At 31.6% G+C, this 24218-nt stretch overlaps 1 protein-coding gene across 2 annotated transcripts in view; it reads right to left on the bottom strand.

Annotated features, from left to right (window-relative positions):
* Nucleotides 1-18430, bottom strand: part of LOC118200250 (uncharacterized) — a 54855-nt gene extending 36425 nt beyond the window's left edge. Inside the window, exons 1-6 of one of the 2 annotated variants that reach the window (XM_085806680.1) lie at nt 17999-18430; nt 16807-16980; nt 13209-13301; nt 9492-9549; nt 6233-6344; nt 2586-2883 (exon numbers count right to left, since the gene is read on the bottom strand). In XM_085806680.1, the coding sequence (XP_085662806.1) occupies nt 2586-2883; nt 6233-6344; nt 9492-9549; nt 13209-13301; nt 16807-16980; nt 17999-18077 (814 nt within the window). In that variant the 5' untranslated portion in view covers nt 18078-18430. The remainder of the gene's footprint in view (nt 1-2585; nt 2884-6232; nt 6345-9491; nt 9550-13208; nt 13302-16806; nt 16981-17998) is intronic. The other variant, XM_085806679.1, reaches the window with a different exon arrangement.
* Between the last annotated feature and the right edge of the window lie 5788 nt (nt 18431-24218).

Here is a 24218-nt window from a genome sequence, read left to right as displayed (position 1 = left end):
TTTAGTAAGTTTTTTTATCCTATAGTATTAGGCAGAACTAGAAAGTTACTCAGAACTGAATTCTCGGAAAACAAAGTAGGGCTTTTATACATCAGCAAATATACATCAGAGAAATTTTTGAAAAATTTAAGCACTTTCAGATACTAAAAATTTCGCTTCCCAGAGCTTTAAACACGCTATTCTTACAAAATCTGATTGTTCATCTAACAAGTGTAAAAATTGATGAATGTTTAAATTACCTTTTAGAAATCTACTAGGATATTTAGTTTTTGCAACTAATAGGACTAGGACTGATATTACATACACAAATTCAGCAAATATCTTATCACAGTTTCAGGAGGATCCTGAAACTAGACATTGGGAAGCATTGTTGAAATTGCTTGGTTATCTCAATAGTACTAAATTATACAAGTTATATTTATCAGCGATTAAACATCTAAATGTACTCATATATTGAGTCTTCAAATGCTGATTATGCAAGTAACAGGGATGTGCATGGGTGGATTCGAATATAGTTCGATAAGTTCTGGTAATTTGAAAAACTTATACACAAAAAAGTGGTAAGTTTATCCACCATGGAGGCAGAGTATATCGCCTTATTGGAAGCAATAAAGGAATTGAAGGGGACGAAAAATGTTTTAAAGATGAAGTTTTTAAAGTTCAATTTAAAAGAGTGTAAAATATTTTGTGAGAACTAATCTGCTTTTTATTTTTCTAGATCATCAATAGAAAGCTGTTGGACTATGCACATTCAGATACAATACAACTTTATTTGAAGACAAGTGAATGGTGGGGCATCTGACCTTAAGTTCACGTTCCGCAGACTTATTTACAAAAGTAATAACTGCTATGGATTTGAAAACGTTTTGTTTAACAGTTTAGAGTATTCAAGAGAAATAAGTATTGTGTCCATGTTACAGAACTGTAATGTGAATTTTTTTGTAATTCTATTTTTTAACTTTGCATGAGAGAAAAGGGGCTGCTATTTGGTTAATGTTTTTCCCCCTCTTATACAAATTTGATCAAAGGTCAGTCAGTGCTACACTAAAATTGTTGCTACTAATGTGTTGTAATGTTTGTTTTAGAAAAGTTCTCACTTATTATTTATGCAAAGCAAAATATGCTTTTCAATAGACTGCTACAACCACATTGAGATTTGCCATATACATAGCAATCTGTTACAGCTTAAAGAAAAACATCAGAGAATTGCAGAAATTTGCCATCGAGCTTAACTTAACACTGCACACACTTTATTTCTACACATGTAAACAGTAATCTGTTTTTGCTTACAAATATTCAGAGAATCGTGTAAATTCAGCATCAGCACAAAAATACTCATCCATAAAATTCCATTGTGTATGAAGTACAACTTCATGGAATGCAAATTTTTGCATTATCTACTGTTCAGAAAAATGATAGATTTTTTTTAATGCTTTCTTCTCATTAGCTGGAAAACTCTTCATTGTCTCATTACGATTCCTTACAAGGAAAAAAATACACTTGAAAGTAGCAAAAACAAACACTAATTAAAAAAAGTATCATTGAATGTGAAGGGGGAGATCAGCTCTCATCTTCTGCACATGCATCTGAACAACCACGTAAATACATTTTGGCAACAAAGTGCACTGCCTCCTGAATACTTTTCAGGGCTGTGTGGATAATCAGAAAGTATATTTCATTGCGATAGCCCTAAAAGGAAAACTGCACAATACAATTTCTAATAGCGTAAAGAAAGCTAAAGTTATGGAAACTATTGCTATTATTAGTAATGAAGCTGAATGAGTTTTCATCTTAATGAGGACTATTTCTAAGACTGAGATTTTTGACTGTACAACATATTTCAGATTCCGTACCGAACTCTAAAAATGGGAAACTTTAATAATAATTTAATCTTAAACTTTGTGTAAAAGCTTTGAAAAATCCCCACTTGGCCTTAAAACCCCTAGAAGTCAATTGACGTAAAAGAAAAGGAAAATAATGTGTGGCAGCTGCTGGCATAAATTATGCATGTAATTTTAATTTACTTGTTATTTTATATAATTTCTGTGACTTTTATTTATTTATTTATGTTAATTTTGAAGTTTATTTATTTTAAAATGTTTTCCAGTTAATGTAAAATTATTTGAATTTCCTTCTTTTGTATAAAAAAAAAAAAAAAAAAAAAAAAAAAAAAATTGACTTTGATGTTTTGATTTCATGTAATAAAGTACACTTCCTTTGTTAAAATTTTCATAGTTCACCTCTGACTAGATGCAACAATGCAGGAAGCATATGCTTGCATCCTCACAGTTTTCTAGAAGTTCAGAAATTATTTGTTCATTCTGTATTTACGAACTTCTGAAGTGTCTTTCAAAGTCTGAATTTCCTGAAGTCACCTTCAAATGATCACAGGAAATTGGAGTAACTGATTTACATAGAAGTCTTACATGTAAGCCATACTGATGCGGTTACATTAATTCTTTTATATTTTTAAAACAACCAATTAAAAACATTTCCATCACAGCAGAATAACAAATCTAAATATCTACCTGAATAAATAAATAACTTAAAATATAAATGTAAAAAAGAATAACCTAAAATTTTACCAGAGTAAAAACTTCGATGAAATGATGCTGATGAATCTTGATAAATGACAACATTTGGAATGTTTGTTTCATTTGGCAACAAACTCACAGGGTTTGAGAAATGTGATATAGGTGCAGTGCTGGATGTTGGAGGTACCGAAATGACTGAACAGGGTTTATTTTCATTATTTTCAGAGCAAGTACATTTTGGAAGACTAACAGGTTCTTTAGTTACAGCATTTTCTACTTCAGATACAATTATTTCAGGACAGTGTGTAGACGTGTTTTGAGAATCAATAAAAGATCTCTTCTTTAAATCCTAAATAAACAGAAAACCACTTGTATATGATTACAAACTTCACAAATATAAACAAATATTAAATAACATTACATAAAGGCATTGTTATTATAACATACCGCATGCAATTTCAAACCAACGTTTATTTATCACATTTTCTGAGCTATGATTAATAGATTATTATTACTGCTATAAACTGTAATCATTAAAAATTTTCCCTTGATCTTTCATTTAAATGATTTCTGACACACTAAAAATCTTGATATGATGAGCTAAAACATTTCAAGTTATGTGTACTTTCAAAGTTTTGATAGAAATTATATTTTATTTTGATTACATGTGCACTAGAATGGAAACGTTATGCACACAAAGGTGAAATGAACAAAAAATGGAAAATTAATGCTACGATTAATACTAAATTGCACATGAAAGTAGCAAATGTGTTTATGCATGAAAGAAAACAAGCATTATGTATAAAGATGAAAACAATGTTTAATTTTCATAAATTATATGATGTTAGATTTGGGTTATTAGCAAACTGTTATTTAAAGCTAAAAACAAACAAAAATTAATAAGGTTATAATGACCACCCCAGATGTTCTCAAAAACTTTACAGTAATTGTCCATGTTTTAAATGAGGTGTTTAACTATCACAGATATCACCATTTATCACCAGATTTAACTATCAAATATAGATATCACCAGATTTAACTATCAAAGACCATTCCTCTATCAGGGCAGTTTACAGCTGTCTGACACTCATTGGAATAGGTAAATCTGCTGAGACAGCATACCTGAAGACATGACAAATATTTTCAACTGGATTACATTTTGGTGAATACAGCAGCCATACCATACAAGAAAGTGCTCACTATCCAGGCATTCGTCAATAATGTTAGCTTGATGGAGATGGGCATTATCATCAATAAAGAGGAAATCAAGACTAACTGCTGCAGCACAGAATTGCACAATGAAATGTAGGACTTCATCCCAATACCACACAGCTCTCATCGAGCCATGTTTAAAGATGTGCAGCTGCACATGATAGCTAGCTAAAATTTCAGCCAGCACAATGATGCTGCCACCTCTGAACGTGTGGTGTTCTAATGATATTGAGGACCTGATTCTATGTAACTCTTAAAAGCTTATCATCTAGGACAAATCTAGACTTGTCAATAAACAGAATGTTGCATCGTTCTAAGAGTCCAACTGAGATGCTGATGACACCATTTTAATCTTACCCATCTGGACTGAGTGGAAAGTGGAACACAACCATTTGGTATTCAGCATACATTCCCTTCTTGTGAAAATTTAGCGTATCATAGTGGCAGATATTGTCTTACTAAGTCACACTGCAACCACGAATGCTTCAATTATGAAGGTCGCTTGCTGATTCTGCCTGGTTACTAAAGCAATATACCTATCTTCAGAAGGGATAGTAACCCTTAATTCACCAGGCACAGGTCTCTAGGCAACTGTTTCCCTTGCTTGGAATCATTTTTACAATCAAGAAATTACCAAGCATTCAATGAAAAAAAAAAAAAAAAAAAGAAGACATGTTTGACTCCCTGCATTTCAATGCACAGCACTTATGTGCTCACCATCTACTATTCATCTTTGTTCAGACACAGAAACATGAAGAATATAAAAAAGTATCATATACAAGTTGAAAACACTTCACAACATTTAAACTAACGTTCTCAAACCCTTCTCATAGCCTGCATAATTAGCATACAGTTTTCACACAGTCTATCATGATAGCCTGTAATGTTACATAATGCCACAGCACTTTTCAGCCAGTCAGATTCATCTATGTCTGTCCCTTCATAGGAGGTAATAGTGGCCCCTATTAGGTGCCTCCACAATAAAATGGCCACCATTTCTGGCCTAGTAGTAGCCAATGTTGTTATAGGCAAGTGTCCGCCATTTGTAAAAAAAAAAAAGAAAAAAAAAAAAAAAAATCAGAAGCCACTGTATTGTTTGTAATGCAATATTTACATATTATTTCCTGAACACAGGAAACATAATACCAGCATCTTGAGGTCCTGTAGCAATGCTGTCCAATACGCTAGCTAACAATCACATATGACATATGAATAATTGAAATCTGCCTACTAGGAAAAAGTATATTTTTAATACTATACGGGTTATATGAATTCGAAGTTTTACAGATGTAAAAATACGGGTTCTAAGAATTATAGCTTTTCAATTCATTACAGATGAAAATTTCTGTCAGCTTCTAATGTATCTGATTACAGGTTGGACATATTTTGGAAGATATAATTTGGATTAGGGCATTAAGGTACAAAGTGAAAGGGTTATTTTGGGATCATAATTAGAAAATACCATTTATTCATGAAGTTATTTTTATTATTGGGAAACTTCGAAATTTCAGGAACAAACTCATAATGCTCAAAGGGTTAATTTAATTTTTATAATATAATTTTTCATGTATAGAATCTGTGGAAAGATAAAGCAAATTTAGTATTAGGCTGCTTCTGTACCATTTCAGAGTAAGTAAAATATTTCTTTTATAAGCAAAGTTAACTTTTACACATACCAGACCACCTCAAAAAAATTTTTCTTAATTCAGAAAAAGAGCTAAAAATAAATTTTATAGAGAAAACATTTATTTCAATATTTAGAAACAAATTTTACAGAGAAAGCACTTTTGAAGCTGATATTTTGAAAATATTACATGAAGGAAATCCTTATCTTTTGCTCAAAAGATATATCCAATCAATCAAATCCCAATTGAATTTTCAAAGCTTTTCAAAACTGGCAAAGCATAGTATAAACTTTTTCATTCTTTAAAATCAATTAAATTCATTATTTCAAAAGATGAAAACAGCAAGCCAGATCACATAAATCTTTTTAAAATAGGGCTACTCTTCCTCGTAAATAGTACTATTAATCATTACATGTGAAAACTCCTTTTTTAATTAAATAATAACTCATGAAAGATGAAAAATTTACAAACTAACAGTTAATCCTACATAAATTTTAAGAACATATACAATTTCAATTTATCAGAAAACAAAAACAAAAAATTATAAAAGTTGATACAATTCAATTTTACATATTTATGCAGATACACCAAGCACACAGAAATTCACAAATATAAACTCTTCTCAATTACAAAATTATACAGTAATAGGTCATTTTACTCTGTAATGATAAGTAGACCTTCACATAAATCTTTTATAAAACAGACCTAAATGCAATTCAATTCCTTTGATTCTTGGACAATAATTCAAAAAAAATGTAAAACGTTAATAAGATATTGGGTTGTTTTCTTATAATGGATAAATAATAATTCATACAAGATTAACATAATTTTACAAGTAATATAAAATAATGTTAGACATACTTGATTTACTGATGCTGAGAATGGACTTGTGATATTACAATCTTCAGAAGACATCTCTCTTTTATAATCAAACGCCTGTCTTGGCTTCAAACCCAGGAAAACAACAGAATTGCTTAAAATGAATATATATGCTATTATAATATGAAAATGATAACAAAACAAAAAAAAATTATACCACAAGCAAGAATAGAAATAAAATCTGAATTCCTAAAATATTTAGTTAAAATAAAATAAATATTATTTAAGTTTAAAATACTAATGTGCAACCTCTCTCACCAAGTGCATGCTTATGCGAAGGTGTATATTACTTTTAATTAAAATATAGGAATACAGGGTTTTTTTTTTTTTTTTTTTTTTTTTTTTGTGTGTGTGTGTGTGTGTGCATGTATGTGTGCAGAGGCCCATTAGGGGTAGCAAAACCAGGAAACACTAAAAATCAGCTATGTTCTTGATTGGTTTCAAACTTCAGACCATCTAACTGCTAGCCAGATGTGCTTCCAATTACATCACAAATGGTAAGTAATAAGAAAATTCTATAGATTCTCACACACACTTAAAAGTGAGAGGAGGAGGAGAACCCAGTCACCAAATACATATGGCACTAAATTATCATTCATCACATTTTCCTTTGGGTACTTTGTACAATTATTAGGCTTTTAAATGACAGAAAACACAAAAAATAAGCTATGCTCTCACCATGATTCGAACTCCAACTATTAGCTTTCTGACACTACTAGCTGGACATGTTTCCAATTACACCATGAAGGCAAGCAATATAAGAAAGAAAATTCCTTACACTCATGTGGATTAAAATGCGAATTTTTTGTGTGTGCATTAATGCTTTGGATGTAGATAATCTCCTAATAAAAGAAAAGAAGGTTATTTTGTTTCTTTCTCTTTCTCATTTATGCAATCAATTTAAAATACACTCTGAGCAATTAAAGAAATCTTGAAGACTCTTATAGGTAATATATTTACAGCTGAGGCCACTAAACATGTTTTCAAATAACCATATGCAAAAACTTATACATAGCAGTACTGTGTTAATTGTTAAAGATGAATTTCTGTTCTTAAGTTAAGATGACAAAAAAAATTTAACTTTGAAATACACATTTATAATTCATAAAAATTACAAGCCATTAAGAACATTCAGAAAAAAAATAAATTAAGCAAATCAACTTGAATACTTATGTAAAATGTAAGATTGATCATTATACATCTTTTGATCAAATATCAACTGTCATTTATTTCACACACACAAATGAACAGGAAACATAAGCGCTCATCAAATGTTGCTTATTTATATAAAAGCCTAGTAAAATTTTAACGTGACTTTAAGTAATCAGGCATATATATTCATCAACATTCACAGGAATTACATTACTATATACATATATCAAATTTCAATGTCACTTGTATCATACCTACATAGACTTTAACAATTACATAAGCAAGAAAATTCCTTGTATGAAAATGTTGTTAGTTTTTCTACTTATTAATGGCCAGAGAAACAAAATTATAATTAAGTTACAGATAATGATTATAAACTTGTTACTAAGTAAAATCATTTAAGCTTTATTGAATTAAGTTCCAGCACTAATTGTTACTGTCTTCGCACTTCAAAATTTTGAACTCTAAAATTTAGAATTTAGCATATTAACAGGTTGACTGCCATGAGGTCACCAGCGGGGCACTCAGCTACAGCAACATGGTGACTGGTGACTGGCGATGCAACCAATAGCAAAAATGCATAATTAGAGCAAATATCAATGCTGATAAATTTTTAAATAGAACCTATTGTTACTACAGTCAAAAGTCGTTAATCCGGACTCATTGGGACTTCGGCGATTCCGGATTATCGATTTTTCCGGATTATAGATCATCAGTTTAAATCTGGTAAGATGGCATGCAGAAATTATAAAGTTAAAAATATGAAACTGTAATTTATGAAATAAAGACCAATTACGATCTAAAGGGTATCAAAATTTACATAAAAAAACTTATTATTTATTTGTTTACTTTATTAAACATTTCTTTCAATGTAAGTTGTTTAAGTTGCTTTGTTTTTTATCTGATAATACGTTCTCTTTAATTCTATAAACAGACATAATTTCTTGTTCAGTTACAAAGTTCCGCTGTTCAAGTCCTATAATTGCTGTGTTGAGAATACCGACTAATTTGTCAATCGAAATTTTTTCGTTTTCAATAACCTCTGTGTCACTTTCTTCGCTATCGGAATCGAATTATAATGACGAGGAATTTGATTTAAATCATATCAAAGACAGAGTATATCGAGATCAAATACTACATTTAGTAAGGAATTATAAGCCAAATAAAATCAAAACATCTGCCCTGAAGATAAGGATAGTGCTGACAGATCAACTTCCAGTTCATTGCGCACCGCGACGTCCCCCCCCCTACACACACACAGAGCAGAGTGAAATTGATAAACAGATTTCGGAATGGTTAGATAAACAAAGGATATGCCTTTATTCATTTTTTGCAGCAATTCCACTTTTTGTTTAATGGACTTCGAAACATACTTTCGCTATGTAGATCCTTTACATATTAGTAAATATATATCAGAAATTCTATTTGACATAATCGAAAGTTCAAGCTTACTTTTATAAAATTGCTCTAACAGTCTGCAAAAAATAATAAGCCGGATCCAATTCGAAGATTAAGGAACAACGCAATCTGCCACATTAACTGAATTAGATAATTTTAGCTTAGCTTATACCGTCTGTTATACATTAAACGCGCATGCGTAAACTTATTATGCGCATGCGCACACGCATATTCACAGCCGTAAAGGTCTTACATGCATGCGTAAACGCCTATGCGCAAGCTTCAACGCGACGCATGCGCAGAAAGTTTGTAGCTTTGAGGTCCGGATTTTGGGTGTCCGAATTAATGACTTTTGACAGTATTATATTTGAAACAACTAAGCCTAAGCACAATAGCTCGCATATCTGAAATTGTGACTTTTGGTTGGTTCTTGCATCAAAACATTTAAAGTTATTTAATGTCTTTAATGTAATTTAAGATGCAATTAATTGTTACTTTTTGTCGCTGTTATTAGACCCTTTGAAATAAATATTACATCCAAGAAAATCTGAATGATTTACTGGTTGAGAAAACCTAAACATTATTGAATATATTGGATTTAAATTGAAATATACATTTTTGTTTGTAGATTTATTTGCATGCATCAATAATTATTTCAATAACCATACTATAACCAGTTGCAGATTATTACCTTTGAACAACAGGAATTTTACGTTTGTTCTTAATTGACGCATCTTTGGGATCCAACCCTATATTAGGAGAAAAGAAAATTTTATTCATTTCTGCATATTACAACTAATGTATTATTTAACTAGATTTACTTATGAGAGAAGAAATTCCATTTAAACTTCTTATAAAAACATATCATTTTACACATTTTATTTTGCTTTTTAAATTTTAATGCACATTACAACATCAACGTATTTCATTTTAGTAAAAATTTTCACACGTTAACTCAAATAAAGATGTAAGATCTGCAGTATGTACTAAGGGCAAACGATATCACCCCATCTGATTTAACAAAATAGAAATAACTAGCAAAAATCATAAATAACAGCATTATTAGGAAAACACAAATACAAATTACTAAAATATTTTATGCATATCAAATCAACAAAATAAATAAATAAAAGTTTAAAATGTGAAATTATAAGAGATGAAGGAAGTCAAAAATTTTTAAAAACTTGAAATGGTTGAAACTAGAGAACCAAAGGATTTCTCCCCCTCCCATAAGCACCCATTTCCAGCTTTTCCTCTATTAAAAATGACAAATTTTTGTCACTGCATGCCTTTTAAATGATTCTTTTATCAAACAATTCTTCACATTAATCTTTTAACTTATCCTTTAGTTTTTTTTTTATTATTATTATTATTATTATTATTATTATTTTATTTAAAGAAAAAGAAATTCTCGTGCACCACAAAGTATTACAGGAGACTTACAAATCGTAAGTAAAAAAGGCAAAATTGTAAGTAATATCATCAGTTTTCAATAATACAATGAAATCATACATAAACATAAAAAAAACACAAGTAAATACAAAAGTGTAAAAATGTATAAAGAAATCATTTACAATGTTTAAAATAAAAGTCAGCAAAATCTTTGAAAGCTCGGTAGGCTGAAGCGGAAGATACAAAATCGTAACATTTCGGCAGCCAGTGAATTCCAACTAATTTTAATCTACATTTCAATAGATTTCTTGCTTTATCAAGAAATGGGCAGTCAAAAAGCAGGTGGAAAACACTTTGCTGAAAGATTGCAATAACACAAATTGGAAGATGTCAGTTTAAATCGTTCAAGATAAACATTAAACTTACCATGTCTAGACAAAAATTGCATAACTTTAAAATTGAGCAACAAGTCCTTACTTTTCAGTCTTTCAAAAATAGTTGGGAAGAATGTTTTTGTAACAGATCCCTTATCAGAAGAGATATAATCACAGTTCCACCACTCAATCATTTTAGCTTTGGATGTTCTTTTAAAATAAGATTTTGGAATATTTACATCAACATTAATATCATTTTTAGTTGCATTCTTAGCAAGCCAATCAGCTCTCTCGTTTCCATAATTACCTGAATGACCACGGACAAATGTAAAAAAACACCAAAATACCCTTCTTCTCCAGATCTCCGAGAGACTGCTGTATATTAACAATAATATCATTATATAAAGGTGTTTTTAAGGGATTCCAGGAAAGAGAGTGAATCCATACAGATTAAATCACTGGAACCATGTCCATCCTGGCTAATTATCCACTTGATTGCAAAATTAATACACAGAAGCTCAGAAATATATACAGCACATTCATTTCTAATGCGAAATTGGTGACACTCAATTTCAATATCATCTTCAAAAATAACATAAGGAAAACCAGCTTTATCATCAATCCTACTACCATCCGTATACAACACAAATGAGAATAAATTTACATCAGTGTCCATACTATCCAGAATCTGTACTGGTTGTCTTACAGAAGGATGTGGAAGAACAGACAAGGGCAATAAACGATCAAAATGAGAATTGGAGTAGTTTGCAAGACTATTCTTGTAATCTATAAAGGTCAGAATAAACAAATCCAGGGGTGGAAATCCGGCAAGAGAGAAAACAGCATTGTAACTAATAGTTTGGTAACCCCTTATAACTCGCAGCAAAATTCGTCTTTGAACTCAAAGCAGGCACTTAGAGTTAATTTTCTTTTTTAGAGACAATCCCCAAGCTCTACATCTATATGAAATAAAGGGTACAATGCCTTGTTTATAAATAATTGTGCTAACATTCGATTAACACCAAAACTATTACATGCAATTCGATTCAGCCTATGCTGAAGTCTCTCACATCTATTAGAAATGTAGGAAATATGCTTTTTCAAGTTTAATTTGCTGTCCAACAAAACACCTACATATTTAATTTCATTCACCCTCTCAAGGGAATTGTCATTTCAAAGCAATTGATATCCTTCATAAGTAGTATTTTTTCTATCAATAAACATGGTCTTGGATTTTGCATGGTTAAGGTTTAACTTAAAATCTATTGACCGACGATAAATGAAATCTAAAATATCTTGGGCGAGATGAAAAGATTTTTGCATTTCTTTTCCTTGAATACAAATCAACAAATCATCTGCAAAGGCAATGACTTCAAAGCAGAAGAGATCAGAAAGTTTCTGTAAGAGATCATTCATAATAATAATCCAAAGCTTGGGACCGGAAACAGAGCCTAGTGGACATCCTCTCTGAGGTCGACGAACACTTGAGGTGCCACCCAAAAAAAGCTCGACTGTCCTGTCTTTCAGCAAATCAGAAACAACATTAAACACATTATGAGGTATTTTCATTTCTTTTAGTAAATTAAGAATAGCAGGTCATCATGCATTATTGAAAGCTCCTCCAATATCAAGAAAAATTTAAATAGTGTACAAACCTCTTGTCTTGCCCCTCTGTACAATGTTGCTAAGACACAGAAGTGTATCCTCAGCACATTTTTGAGCACTGAAACCATATTGGTCAGCACTAAGAATATTTTCTTTATGTAAATGACAAGTAATATCCTTTAGTTAAAGGCAATTTTAACATGTAAAACATTATTTTTGTATCATTTTATAATTTTACATAATTCACTAAGTCTGATCATCTATTATAGAAGTCTAAAGTGCTATAATAGATGAACTTGTCATCTATGTCAAGTTTATCACTAAAAGCCGCCCAAACGGTATAGTGGTTAGGGAAGCCTGGGTTCAAATCACGGGAAAAACATGGATGTAAAATTGTCTGTCCCTTCAAAGGAGGTAACGGTGGTCGCCTATTAGGTTGCCTCCACAATAAAATGGCCACCACTTCTGGCCTTAGGAGTGTAAAATACACTGTGTGTTTAAAGGTCATTACTATTACCGTATTTGATGGCATATAAGACGCACTCTTATTTAGACGGCCACACACAAGGAAAAAACGTTTCATTAGCACGGTTTCTTTTAGTTCTCACGTTTCGTAAAAGCCAAATAAACAATTATTGAATGCAATTACCTTCATGTATAAGATGCAGGTAACTTTTTTGAGACCAGATTTAGGAAAAAAAGTGCATCTTATATGCCGTCAAATACGGTATTTATATGTCATTACGATTGTCAGTTGCATTTAAGAATTGCTTAACACTTTAGTTTTTTTTATATAAATTCATTTTAATTTTTATATAATGAAAATGTATATGACTTTGAAGTATATGACACTTTTGAGAAATCATCTACATTTTATGTTATTATTTTTTAAAATTAATCATTGTGCGTTATTACTTTTAATTAATGAGACAGTGGATGACTGTCATTTTGCAAAAAGTAGTAAATATAGTATATTATGAAGATTTACAGACAAAAGTCATGTCCAATTTTTCAAAAAGCATACCTTTGATACTTACAGTATTCTTTCTTTTTGCTCAAAACTGTCATTCTATAACAGCATTTCCAGAAAGTTAGAAACACTAAGAACAGTGCAATTATAAGTGATGCACCTAAAATGAAAACATTAAACATTAATAAAAGAAATAATAAGTATTTTAGTTTGTTCCCCCCCCTCACACAAAGCCTTCCTTCCTCATTTCATAATCAATGGTAATTACATATTAGAATGCAAGGAGATTGCAACTATTATATTAAACAGATTTCAGTAAACTAAATTTTAAACCTTAGTTATGAAATAATCTGCAAATATTTCATGTATGCTGATATAACTTAATTACCTTGGTTAAAAAAAATGACATTAGGCCAATAAAATATACATAAAAATGCGGTTGATCTTTACAATATGGTAACTGGTAGTTTGGCGACATTTTGGAGGCGATAAAGGTTACTACCTGGGACTTTGATAATAATGTGAGCAGTACTCAGTTCCGATTACGCATTATTTTGTGTGAGGGAAATGAGAGATCATGGGATATGTCATGTGATATTAATGGACGAATTACGGTTCTTTAATCGGAAAAGGGGGGAAATCGGGAAAAAATCTGGAAATTTTGTATTTGGTTTATTCTGGGTTGTGTGAAACAGTGTTCGTGAATTTTTGGATCCCATGGCCGTAACTAAAGAAAAGTTTATCGGACACGTAATCAAGATTCTGAAGAAGATTAGGTAAGTTAGTATTTTTAATTATTTGAGGATATTATTTTTATGCATTGTTGTAAATGTAAGGTGGAAAGGAATTTAGTATTATTGGGAAAATTGTTATTAGCAATGATTTAGTTTAAAGTAATTAGGATTGTAAGGTAATTTTTATTAATTTAATGTATGTGCTCATTTATATTTTAAGTAGTGTTTTTGAATTTAATTATATTTTAATGAAATGATAGTTATTTTGTGAATTTTATGCTTGTAGGAATTTGGTATACGTTTAAGTTGAAATAAATGTGCATGGAAATAATTTAAATATTTTATACTAAATATTTGTAATGCTTCATGTATGAATTCGTTGGTGACGTGTATAATGTAATAGATGATTTAGAGGTAAAAGTTTTTGGATATTTTATTTATTTTATATGTGGAAATGTTCATATTTGGAAAGGGTAAATACTTTTTCGCGATCATGTAATTTCATATATGTTCTTTTTACCGGGTTTAAAGATTGAGAAAATTGTCATGTATTTTCGTGAAATTTTTTTAATTGATGAGAAAAAAGCAGTGTACATGGATATAGTGAAGAGTGTGCGCAATGCCATTTTTGTGCAATTCTGGGATGTTTTTTTAAGTAAAAATAAGTCGACGTGTACATGGTTCAGTGATATTTTAATGAAATGATAGTTATTTTGTGAATTTTATGCTTGTAGGAATTTAGTATACGTTTAAGTTGAAATAAACGTGCATGGAAATAATTTAAATATTTGATACTAAATATTTGTAATGCTTCATGTATGAATTTGTTGGTGACGTGTATAATATAATAGATGATTTAGAGGTAAAAGTTTTTGGATATTTTATTTATTTTATATGTGGAAATGTTCATATTTGTAAAGGGTAAATACTTTTTCGCGATCATGTAATTTCATATATGTTCTTTTTACCGGGTTTAAAGATTGAGAAAATTGTCATGTATTTTTGTGAAATTTTTCTGATTTATGAGAAAAAAGCAGTGTACATGGATATAGTGAAGAGTGTGCACAATGCCGTTTTTGTGCAATTCTGGGATGTTTTTTTAAGTAAAAATAAGTCGGCGTGTACATGGTTTATGTGTATGTGCTATTTTAAAAATGCGTAAGGAGGATGGTATTGTGCAGTTTTTCCTAATTTTGCAGTGAATATTTGTCATGATTAAGCAGTTTTGTTTCATAAAATTTCTAGCATAAGTGTAATTCGGCTAGTAGATTGTTGGAAGAAGTGTTCAGGAGATAAAAAGAAAAGAAACATGTCTTTACTTCGTGAAGACAAAATGGCGGCGGGGAAAAAAAATAGAGGGTTGCTGTAGGAGAGTTGGTCGCCAAATTTTCGCCAAAAAATTGCCAAGTTACCATAATGTAAAGATCAACCAAAAATGCTAGCAAAAATAAAACACAAAACAATTTTTAAAAAATCATGCTCTTTTCTGTTATGCATCTGCCATACAGTTTGTCAAATATTCTTCTGGGTTTTTAATTGTAAAAGATATCTAGTTATAAGAAGAGTTTATAGAGAGCACACACACACTACAACAACCCAGATGGCACTATCTTTGGGGTCTTGGCATGTGCTTGGCTTCTCCTTCACAGATGCTCAAAAGCATGGCAGGTGCATAATGGAAAAATACCAAAGTCGCATACAATCATAAGAACTGTATACTTTTACAAAAGTCTAAATGCTTTCAAAGAAATCAACATTATTGTAAATAAAAGTTGAATACATTTTACATTCACTTAATAAAGTTTTTAAAAACTGACAGAAATAAAAGTATCTTTCAAACTGAAATAAAAGTATCTTTCAAACTGAAATAAAAGTATCTTTCAAACTGAAATAAAATTAGTTAATTCTGTACTTAATTGATACATCATGAACATTACGATTAATAAACTCCACATCAAATCTACAAATGACAAAATTTAATTTTGTTCATACAAGCAATTTAAATTTTGAAAAAAAAAAAAAAAAAAAAAAAAAAATGGGTGAAGTGCAGAATCGCCCACTTATTTGGCACTTTTTACAAAACTAAGAGGAATTGGATTTTTGTCAATTTCCTTCGACTTTTTAAGTGAAAATACATCGATGTGTACATGGACAAAGTCAAGGGAGTGCGCAATGCCAAATTTGTCCAATTCTCTCATGTTTTTTTAAGTGAAAATAGGTTGATGTGTATATGGATACAGAGTTTGTGTAATTCTCAAAAATACGCCAAGCAGTAGGTGATTCTGCACTTTTCCCGAAAAAAAGTTATGTATGACACCTTTCATCCTAAAGAAAAAATATTTCTATACAAGAATATACAGAATATTATTTAAATGATTATCAGATTACTTTAATACTAAGAATGATAAAGAGATTTGAAAGAAAATAGTGCTCTTTTACATCTAAATAGGATCTATTTTCTCAAGCAAAATAAAGTAGTTTTGACCAAGACAAAAGCTGCAATTACTGCTACCAGGTATTTCTGCTAATTTTTTAAGCTTAAATTAAATTTTTTTGTCTCCTCTTAACAGCAAAATAGAACTTTTCTATTTGTAATTATTTGTTTTACCTTCATATATAAAAATTCTAAATACATATTAAATATGTAAATATAATTATGCTTTTTAAGGCACTGGAAATTTTACTCAGCTATTTTCCATATTGTTCTTTTACTTTGAAAATTCTCTAGAATATTATAAAATAAATATGTGGTCAAGAATCTAAGATTAGCCATGATTAATTTCTATCTGCATTTTTCAAGAATTTTGGACAAATATGACAACACAATTAATTAGTTCAATTATTTTATACTTTGGATACATTTTAAGAATCAAGATACATAGGGAAAATTTTAAAGCAGTTTTCAGACACAAATAACAATAAGTTCCTTACCTATAACAGCACCTATAAATAATGGAATGTCTTCAGGAACTACACCAAAAAATAATTTTGGATGAAGCACATCTGGTGCAATCGTACCATTATTAATTGCTTTATCTTTAAATGCTAAAAGAGTAACACTCTGTTGAAGGAAGACTTGGTGAACATCCTTTGAATTCTTTGAATCTAATAGAAAAATTAAAAAAAAAAAAGTAAAACAATCATGATTCTTAAATGGGAAATACATAATATATGAAAATGTACATATACTACATTAAATGAGTAGACTTACAAAAATTTCCCTCTCCTTTGCAATAATATACATATACATATATAGTTTAATATTTAAAATAATATAGAAATTTAAGTTCCTGTTTATCATAAAATGCCCTAGATAGGCAGCAATAAAAAGCACAAAGATCTTCTATTCTTAACTCTTTATGAATTTGGCTATTCCGAATGTACCAGGGGGCATTACATATCATACGCAATACCCCGTTTTGGGCAGCCTGCCTTCTCAAACTTTTGCACGAGTATGCCCAGACGAGGCATGCATAACTAAGAATTGGACGCAACATGGTTTTGTAAATGAGCAACTTATTATCAATAGATAGAACACTGTTTCGAGCAATTAAGGGCAAGAGTGAAGCTTTACTAGCTCGAAACTTCCTGAGAATATGTGTAACATGTGGGTTCCATGTAAGAGATTTACTGAGGATCACCCCAAGATAAGAGACCTGCTTGACTCAGGGAATGTCATACACTTGATATTTTTTTTTTTTTTTTTCCTTACAATTAAATAATTATCAAATAGTATGATACATTTTAGCAGTTCACAATGAAACTGATATGCATAACATTACACATTTTTTAAAAAATAAATACATAAAAACGATTTTTGATTTAATATAAAAAGATCTAATTTTGCATTTAATTTTGATTTTAAATGCATCAGGTAATTTCTGCAAAATAATAATTCTCAAAAATTCTTATAATTGAAATAAGGATAACACAGAATTTGTTTTTTTAAGATGTAAAAAGAATCAGCATTTTACACAGCTCCAATTAAAAGCCATGAATTAATAAAATGCAAATATCAATTAAAACCGCACGCCTCTGTATTTACAAAACTCCTAATGCTTGTGATACCTGTGATGCTTTGAAGAACAATAAACATAACACATATAAAGATACTAGCACTTACCTATTCCTGCAGTCGTGGTTTCGGGCTGATCATTTAAGTATTGTAGGGATTTATATGGTATATTTTTCAATTTCCCCATAATGCCAATGTTTTTGGTACATGTTTTCTTACGCAACAAAGCACAAGTACAGCGTTCCCTGCCCGACTGATCCGTCGCTGGCTTTTCCCACGCCTACGCCTTAAAGGTGTTTCCGATACTGAATAGCAATAAATATTGCATTTTTAATGTCGATTTATCAACTTATTCTAATTATTGCAAATTTAATACTACCAATTCTAGTTAGGAAGCAACAATGCAAGTAAAGGCTTTATCCAATATATAATTTTTAAATATAATGAACAACAAAAAAGGAAAAGGGTACTATTCCGTTTTGAGGACCGTAAAAAAATTGCAGCGAAAATGTATGCGCAAAAGCGCTAAATCTAGCAAACGCGCCCATTTAACAGCCCGCCAAATCTAGCATACGCGCTGATTAGACTTAGACTCTATAATTGACCGAGCTATTGCGAAGAGCAATGTTGCCGGTTCCAAAATTAAAGCGCAAGGGCACTTGACATAAATAAATCCGGTCGTGGAGAAAATCTCAGATGAGAAAACGGAGGTAAGGGGAAGAAGAGAAGTACCAAAAGGAGCAAGACAATCCAATCGGACAAGTTCGCAAAAGGTGACGAGCGATCATAGCTTTCAAGGAGGACCCAAGACAATGGAAATCAATGACAACAATACGAGAAGATACACTACAGCAATAGTTCCAATGACAAATTCAAATATAATTAAACAACATCAATCAGTAGTGCTAAATACCACACAATACAAAACAACTATACAACACAATTTAAATACAATTATTCAACGAAGCAACAGAAGAACTTCAATCAAAATCAGATGCATTGGAAGTGTAAATAGCTAACAATTGAGGATCTAAGTGAAAAAGTTGTCGTCTCCTCCCATGAAGGTGTGAGCTGCAAGTGGTCTGACGCTTCTATCTTCGAAGAGAATTTCATAATTAAAAACTTGGGAGTAATTAACAAAGTCACATTGCACAGCTTTGTTGAAGAATTTTTCATTAGATCTTCTGATGTAATCTGGAATCGTCTCAAGTTTTAAGTCTCTGTGTAAAAGTTTATTGCGAATAAGATAGTGAGAATCAGTAATAATGCGCAGAAATTTGTTTTGCACTACTTGTAATTGATGCAGTTGAGTTTGAGTGACCGTGTTCCAAGCAGGAGTAGCATAGCAAAGTATCGGTCGAATGCAAGTGGTATATATATGTTTTTTGGTACGCAAGCTAAGATTTGAATATTTTCCAATGACCGGGAGAAATCTGCATATTATGCCCATGGCTTTGCTCTTGACACTATTAATGTGATTAGACCATGTGAGCCTTTGGTTCAAAATAATTCCTAAGTATTTGGCCTTAGTGACCAGAGGAACAGCTTCCTGAAAAAGGTAGAGGTCTTTAAAAGCAATGTTTTTCTTAGTTTTGCTAAGAATTAAAAGTTGTGACTTGCTAGCATTGATTTTTACTCGCCAATTTGTGCACCAGTCTTCTACGGCATAGAGGTAATTTTGCATTTTGTCTATTGCATGATTAGCTTGAATGGATTTAATTGCAATCGCCGTATCGTCGGCATAACATGCTAACAGAGAGTAATTGTCCAAACCAGGATGATGAAAATCTGATATGTAGAAAAGTTATAGTACAGGACCGAGAATACTTCCTTGTGGGACGCTGGATCTTATAGGTCTTGAATTGGATTTTTCATTTCCTTGAGCGACGAAGAAAGTGCGGTTTTGCAAAAAGGAGAAGATCAGAAGAATGAGCTCTCTAGGAAGTCCCAAGTTGATAAGCTTGAAGACGAGCCCCTCATGCCAGACGCGGTCAAAGGCTTTTGCCACGTCCAGCATAAGGAGCGCAACACTTTGCTTGTTATGGAATGCAGATCCCACAAATTCTACAATTCTTACTAGTTGTCGAGTAGTACTGAGGTTTTTTCTGAATCCGTACTGATCATTAGGTAGCAGGTGAAGAAAAGGTTCCTATCTAGTGAGAATAAGTCTTTCATAAATTTTACCAAGGCTGGATAACAAACTGATAGGACGATAGCCATCAGGCTTGGTCACATCTTTACCCGGTTTGGGAAGAAGAAAGATCTTGGCTTGCTTCCAAGGATCAGGGAAATAGTTGAGAGCAAGACAAGCGTTGAGAATACTAGCGAATTTACTGATAAGTTTTCTAGGTAAGTTACGAAGCATTTTATTTGTAATTTGATCACTTCCAGGAGCTTTTTTGATGTTGAGATATTTAATAATATTAGTAATTTCCATAGGAGAAGTAAGCCTTGGGATGTTATGAGCCGAAGAAGAATGAAGCCAGGAATACACATAGTTTTCGAGAACATCTTTAAAGGTCTGATTCATAGGCTCCATATTAGGAGTAAACTGCTTTTCCAGGCATTCAGCGAAAATATCGACTTTATCTTTAAGTGAGTAGGCAATTTTAGTATCCGTATGAATAGGTCTATTATTAATACTACTTCTTTTAAGATTTTGAAGATACTTCCACAGAGAACCATCATTAATATTAAGTTTAGATATAAAATCTTCTCTTGTTTCCTTTTTAAAATCAGTGATAAGTTTCTTGATTCTTCTATTAAAAATATTGATTTCTCTTTTAAGGGCAGGGTCCCAGTTACGGTGCAAAAGCTTCAGCAATCGGTTTCTTTCTTTGATAATGTCTCTGATACTGCGAGGAAGTCGAATATTATTGTTAGTTAATTGAATGGTAACTGTAGCATCTCTGAAAGCTTTCAGTATACTGTCAGTGAAGATATGAATGGCAAGATCGATATCCTGTTTGGTAGAAAGTGAAGTGAAAATAGGAGGATGTTTGATTAAGATATTGTGAAAAGTAATCCAGTCAGTATTATTTCTGGTAATAGGAGGGTCTTCTTTAGAAACACCAAGAGAAGCAATGACAGGTACATGATCAGATGTAAGTTCTGCCTTGACTTCCAAGGAAATAGGGATAGAAGTATTTGTAAGGATAATATCCAAGATGTCCGAGAGATTTGGAGAGGCAGGACGATAAGTGGCTTCAGAAGGTACATGTAATGCGACAGGATGATTGCAGATAAAATTATGCATAATACGTCCATTGATGTTAGAACGACGACATCCCCATTCGAGGTGCTTAGCATTCATGTCTCCGGCAATAATAACTTGCTGATCTTCAGGAAGTAAGTTTTTTAACATATTTTCAGAAAGTCGGTTTCGTGGTGGATTATAAATAGCCGTAAAATGGATGGTACCAAATTGTGGGAGTATAACAGCAACAGTCACACTTTCGAATCCAGAAGCAGAGTTTGTCGAGACAAGACAGGATTGCAGAGAGTTTTTAACAAAAATTGCAGCTCCTCCTCTTCTTTGTGAAAGTCTATCACCTCTGTTTCAGATTGCGTAAGTTTATATACTAGTTCTATATTTCTAATGTCGCCACTGAAATACGAGTTTAATTTTTAAACCCCTTTTTTTTATATTAAATCCTTTTTTCATATCCTATGGATTTAATAATTTAGGAATTGCCCATGACGAAAAGTCTGCAATAGAATTTTGGGTAAAGTGGCAGAATCACCCACTGCTTCACGCGTTTTCAAGAATTGCGCGTATTCGGTATCCATATACACATCGACCTATTTTCCCTTAAAAAAAAAATCCAGAATTGCATAAAAATGGTACTACGCACACCCTTGACTTTATCTATGTACACATCGACCTATTTTCACGTAAAAAGTAAAAGAAAATTGACAAAAATCCAATTGTTTTTACCCTAGTAAAAAAGCGGCAAACAAATAAGTGGGCGATTCTGCACTTTACCGAGAATTTTTTCAAAGAAAAGGCATCATTCATTATAGAAAATTATGTTTGAACAACCAACGAGATGGAATTATGCTTTAGCGATAACGCGGTAGCAAAATACCGATGCAGGCATCCCTTCAGTTATGTTTAGCAATTTTTATATAAATTATAATAATGATCTGAAATAGTTATTTACTCTTATGCTTCCGTTCAGTCATGGTTAGCCTTTTTTTATATAAATTATAATATTAAAAATTTATAGTATGTTAGATAGTTATTTACTATCATATACTTACTTTCTTGCGTTAGGGTTGCTGCAATTATTTTTGGCAGCACTGGCATCAACAATAATTTGGCGATATTTTAAGGCCTTCAAAACCGAATGGTACCAAGAAAAGTTATCTTGCATTTTACTAAATTTTATTTTTTGAAATGAATTTATGTACTTGCACATTCAGCTGCCTTATGTTAAAGGAAGATGTTCACTAATCAGGGTTAGTTTAACCATTAAATTGTACATGCAGTTAGAGTATAAATGAAAGGGGGCACCACATAAAAGTTCTTTGGTATTCAGGAAAGGGGCCATCAAAAAATTTTCTATTAGTGGCATGATGCAGCTAAATTAAACCCTAAAGAGTGAAAGAATGTGTAAAAAAATTAGCGTAAACATATATGGGAGGCACCAAAATCTTTTTAAACGCTTAAGATCTGTAAAAGTTTTAATCCGGTCGTACCACAAATATGTTTTTCAATGCATTCGGCATCTTTCAGTAAAATTTTTTGGCGAATTATTTAGTTACAGACTGACAATTGTTCAAACATTTAATTTATGAATCAAAGATGCACGTAAGCAAACTCACCATCGTCTGTATTTATTACACTAGTGTGCCAAACTTAGGTGTGGGTTGGTTTTTTTTTTTTTTTTTTTTTTTTCCCCTCTCTCTAACTTAGCAAGAAATCTCCTGGGAGCCATAGAAACTAGTATACAGGCACAATGTTTTATACCTAAAGGATGAAGAAAAATAAACTAGATAAACTATTAATATGACGCATACAGTGCTTAAATTGCCCCGGTACTTCTCAATTTTTACGATAAATTGCAATTCTAGTCGGAGCGGACCGGAGCTCTAAATAATATGAGCTCCTGTACTTCTTTTTATAAAACTGAGCCACAATTTCAAGGGAGCAAAGTTTAGAATTCCTAACGTTTTAGATTAACAATAAGCAGACTTTGCAGTACTCTATTTCCCTAGAAATACGAACTGTTGAGAACATGAGACGTTTAAGTAAAGTCCCCTCGCTCACATGCGGAAACCTTTATTTCGTGGGAGGTTGTTTACGAACGCGTAAATTTCGTATCTATTATAATACTGTTGCGTTGAATTTACGCCTACGGAAGTTCAATCATCGATTGCATTTATTGCCACTTACGATTAATTCGATGTTATTGGAATTTTTTTTATTTCTGCTTATGAATTGTGAAAGTAAAGCACATTAGCAATTTTTAGATAAGTATAATAATGTATATTATAAACCATCTTATTGTTATTGTTATCGTGTATTGTTATTGATGGTTACAGTTAGTTATCTTCGCAGGTAGGAAAATGTGTGTTCTTAAATGTGCGTTAAGTAACAGTGAATACAATAAGAGTGAAATACTGATATAAACTGCTCAAGCACGTCCTATACATCGTCTTCCCACAGTATTCACTAATATAACCAAATACAGGGGGGCGAAAAGTGTAACCAGCAACTTTACATTCATCCTTAGGAGTCAGATTCAGGACTCATTTTACCCCTGATACGCATCTGTTTGATGGCTATAATTATATCAGCAGAGAGCCCGCGGTCAAACAGAACTTTCTCTCTCACCAAGATTCTCCTCATTTTATGTTTCCACCTACTCATATCCTCACGCCCTCATTCTCTTTCTCCCTGTTTGTAGCATTATTTGAATTTTCAGCAGCTATACTTTAAGTATATTTAATTTTTGGGATGATAAAAGAACTCCCCCCCCCCTACGATCAGAGCTAAAATTGGGCCGGCTCCAGTGCTTCTTAGTTTTTGTAATAAATCATAATTCTAGCTGGAGCACACAATCATAATTCTAGCCGGAGTCTTAAATAAGAAGGCTGCGGCATTCCTTTTATGCAACTGAATAACGATTTCAGTAGAAATTTTATCTCGAAAATTTTCAATAAAATTATATTAAAAATCGCTTATTAAATTTAATTTAGCTCTTTACATTAAATTTAATTTAGCTCTTTACATTAAATTTAATTTTAATTATTTAATTACTTTAATTACAGGGGTTGGACAAAAATATGGAAACACCTTTAAAAAACACGTTTCTTTGCTTAA

This window comes from Stegodyphus dumicola, chromosome 12 (genome assembly GCF_044657685.1).
Source record: "Stegodyphus dumicola isolate Sdum_Otavi_A_Nest chromosome 12, ASM4465768v1".
In the NCBI taxonomy this organism is placed as follows: Eukaryota; Metazoa; Arthropoda; class Arachnida; order Araneae; family Eresidae; genus Stegodyphus; species Stegodyphus dumicola.
This window is presented reverse-complemented; position numbering and strand designations above follow the sequence as displayed.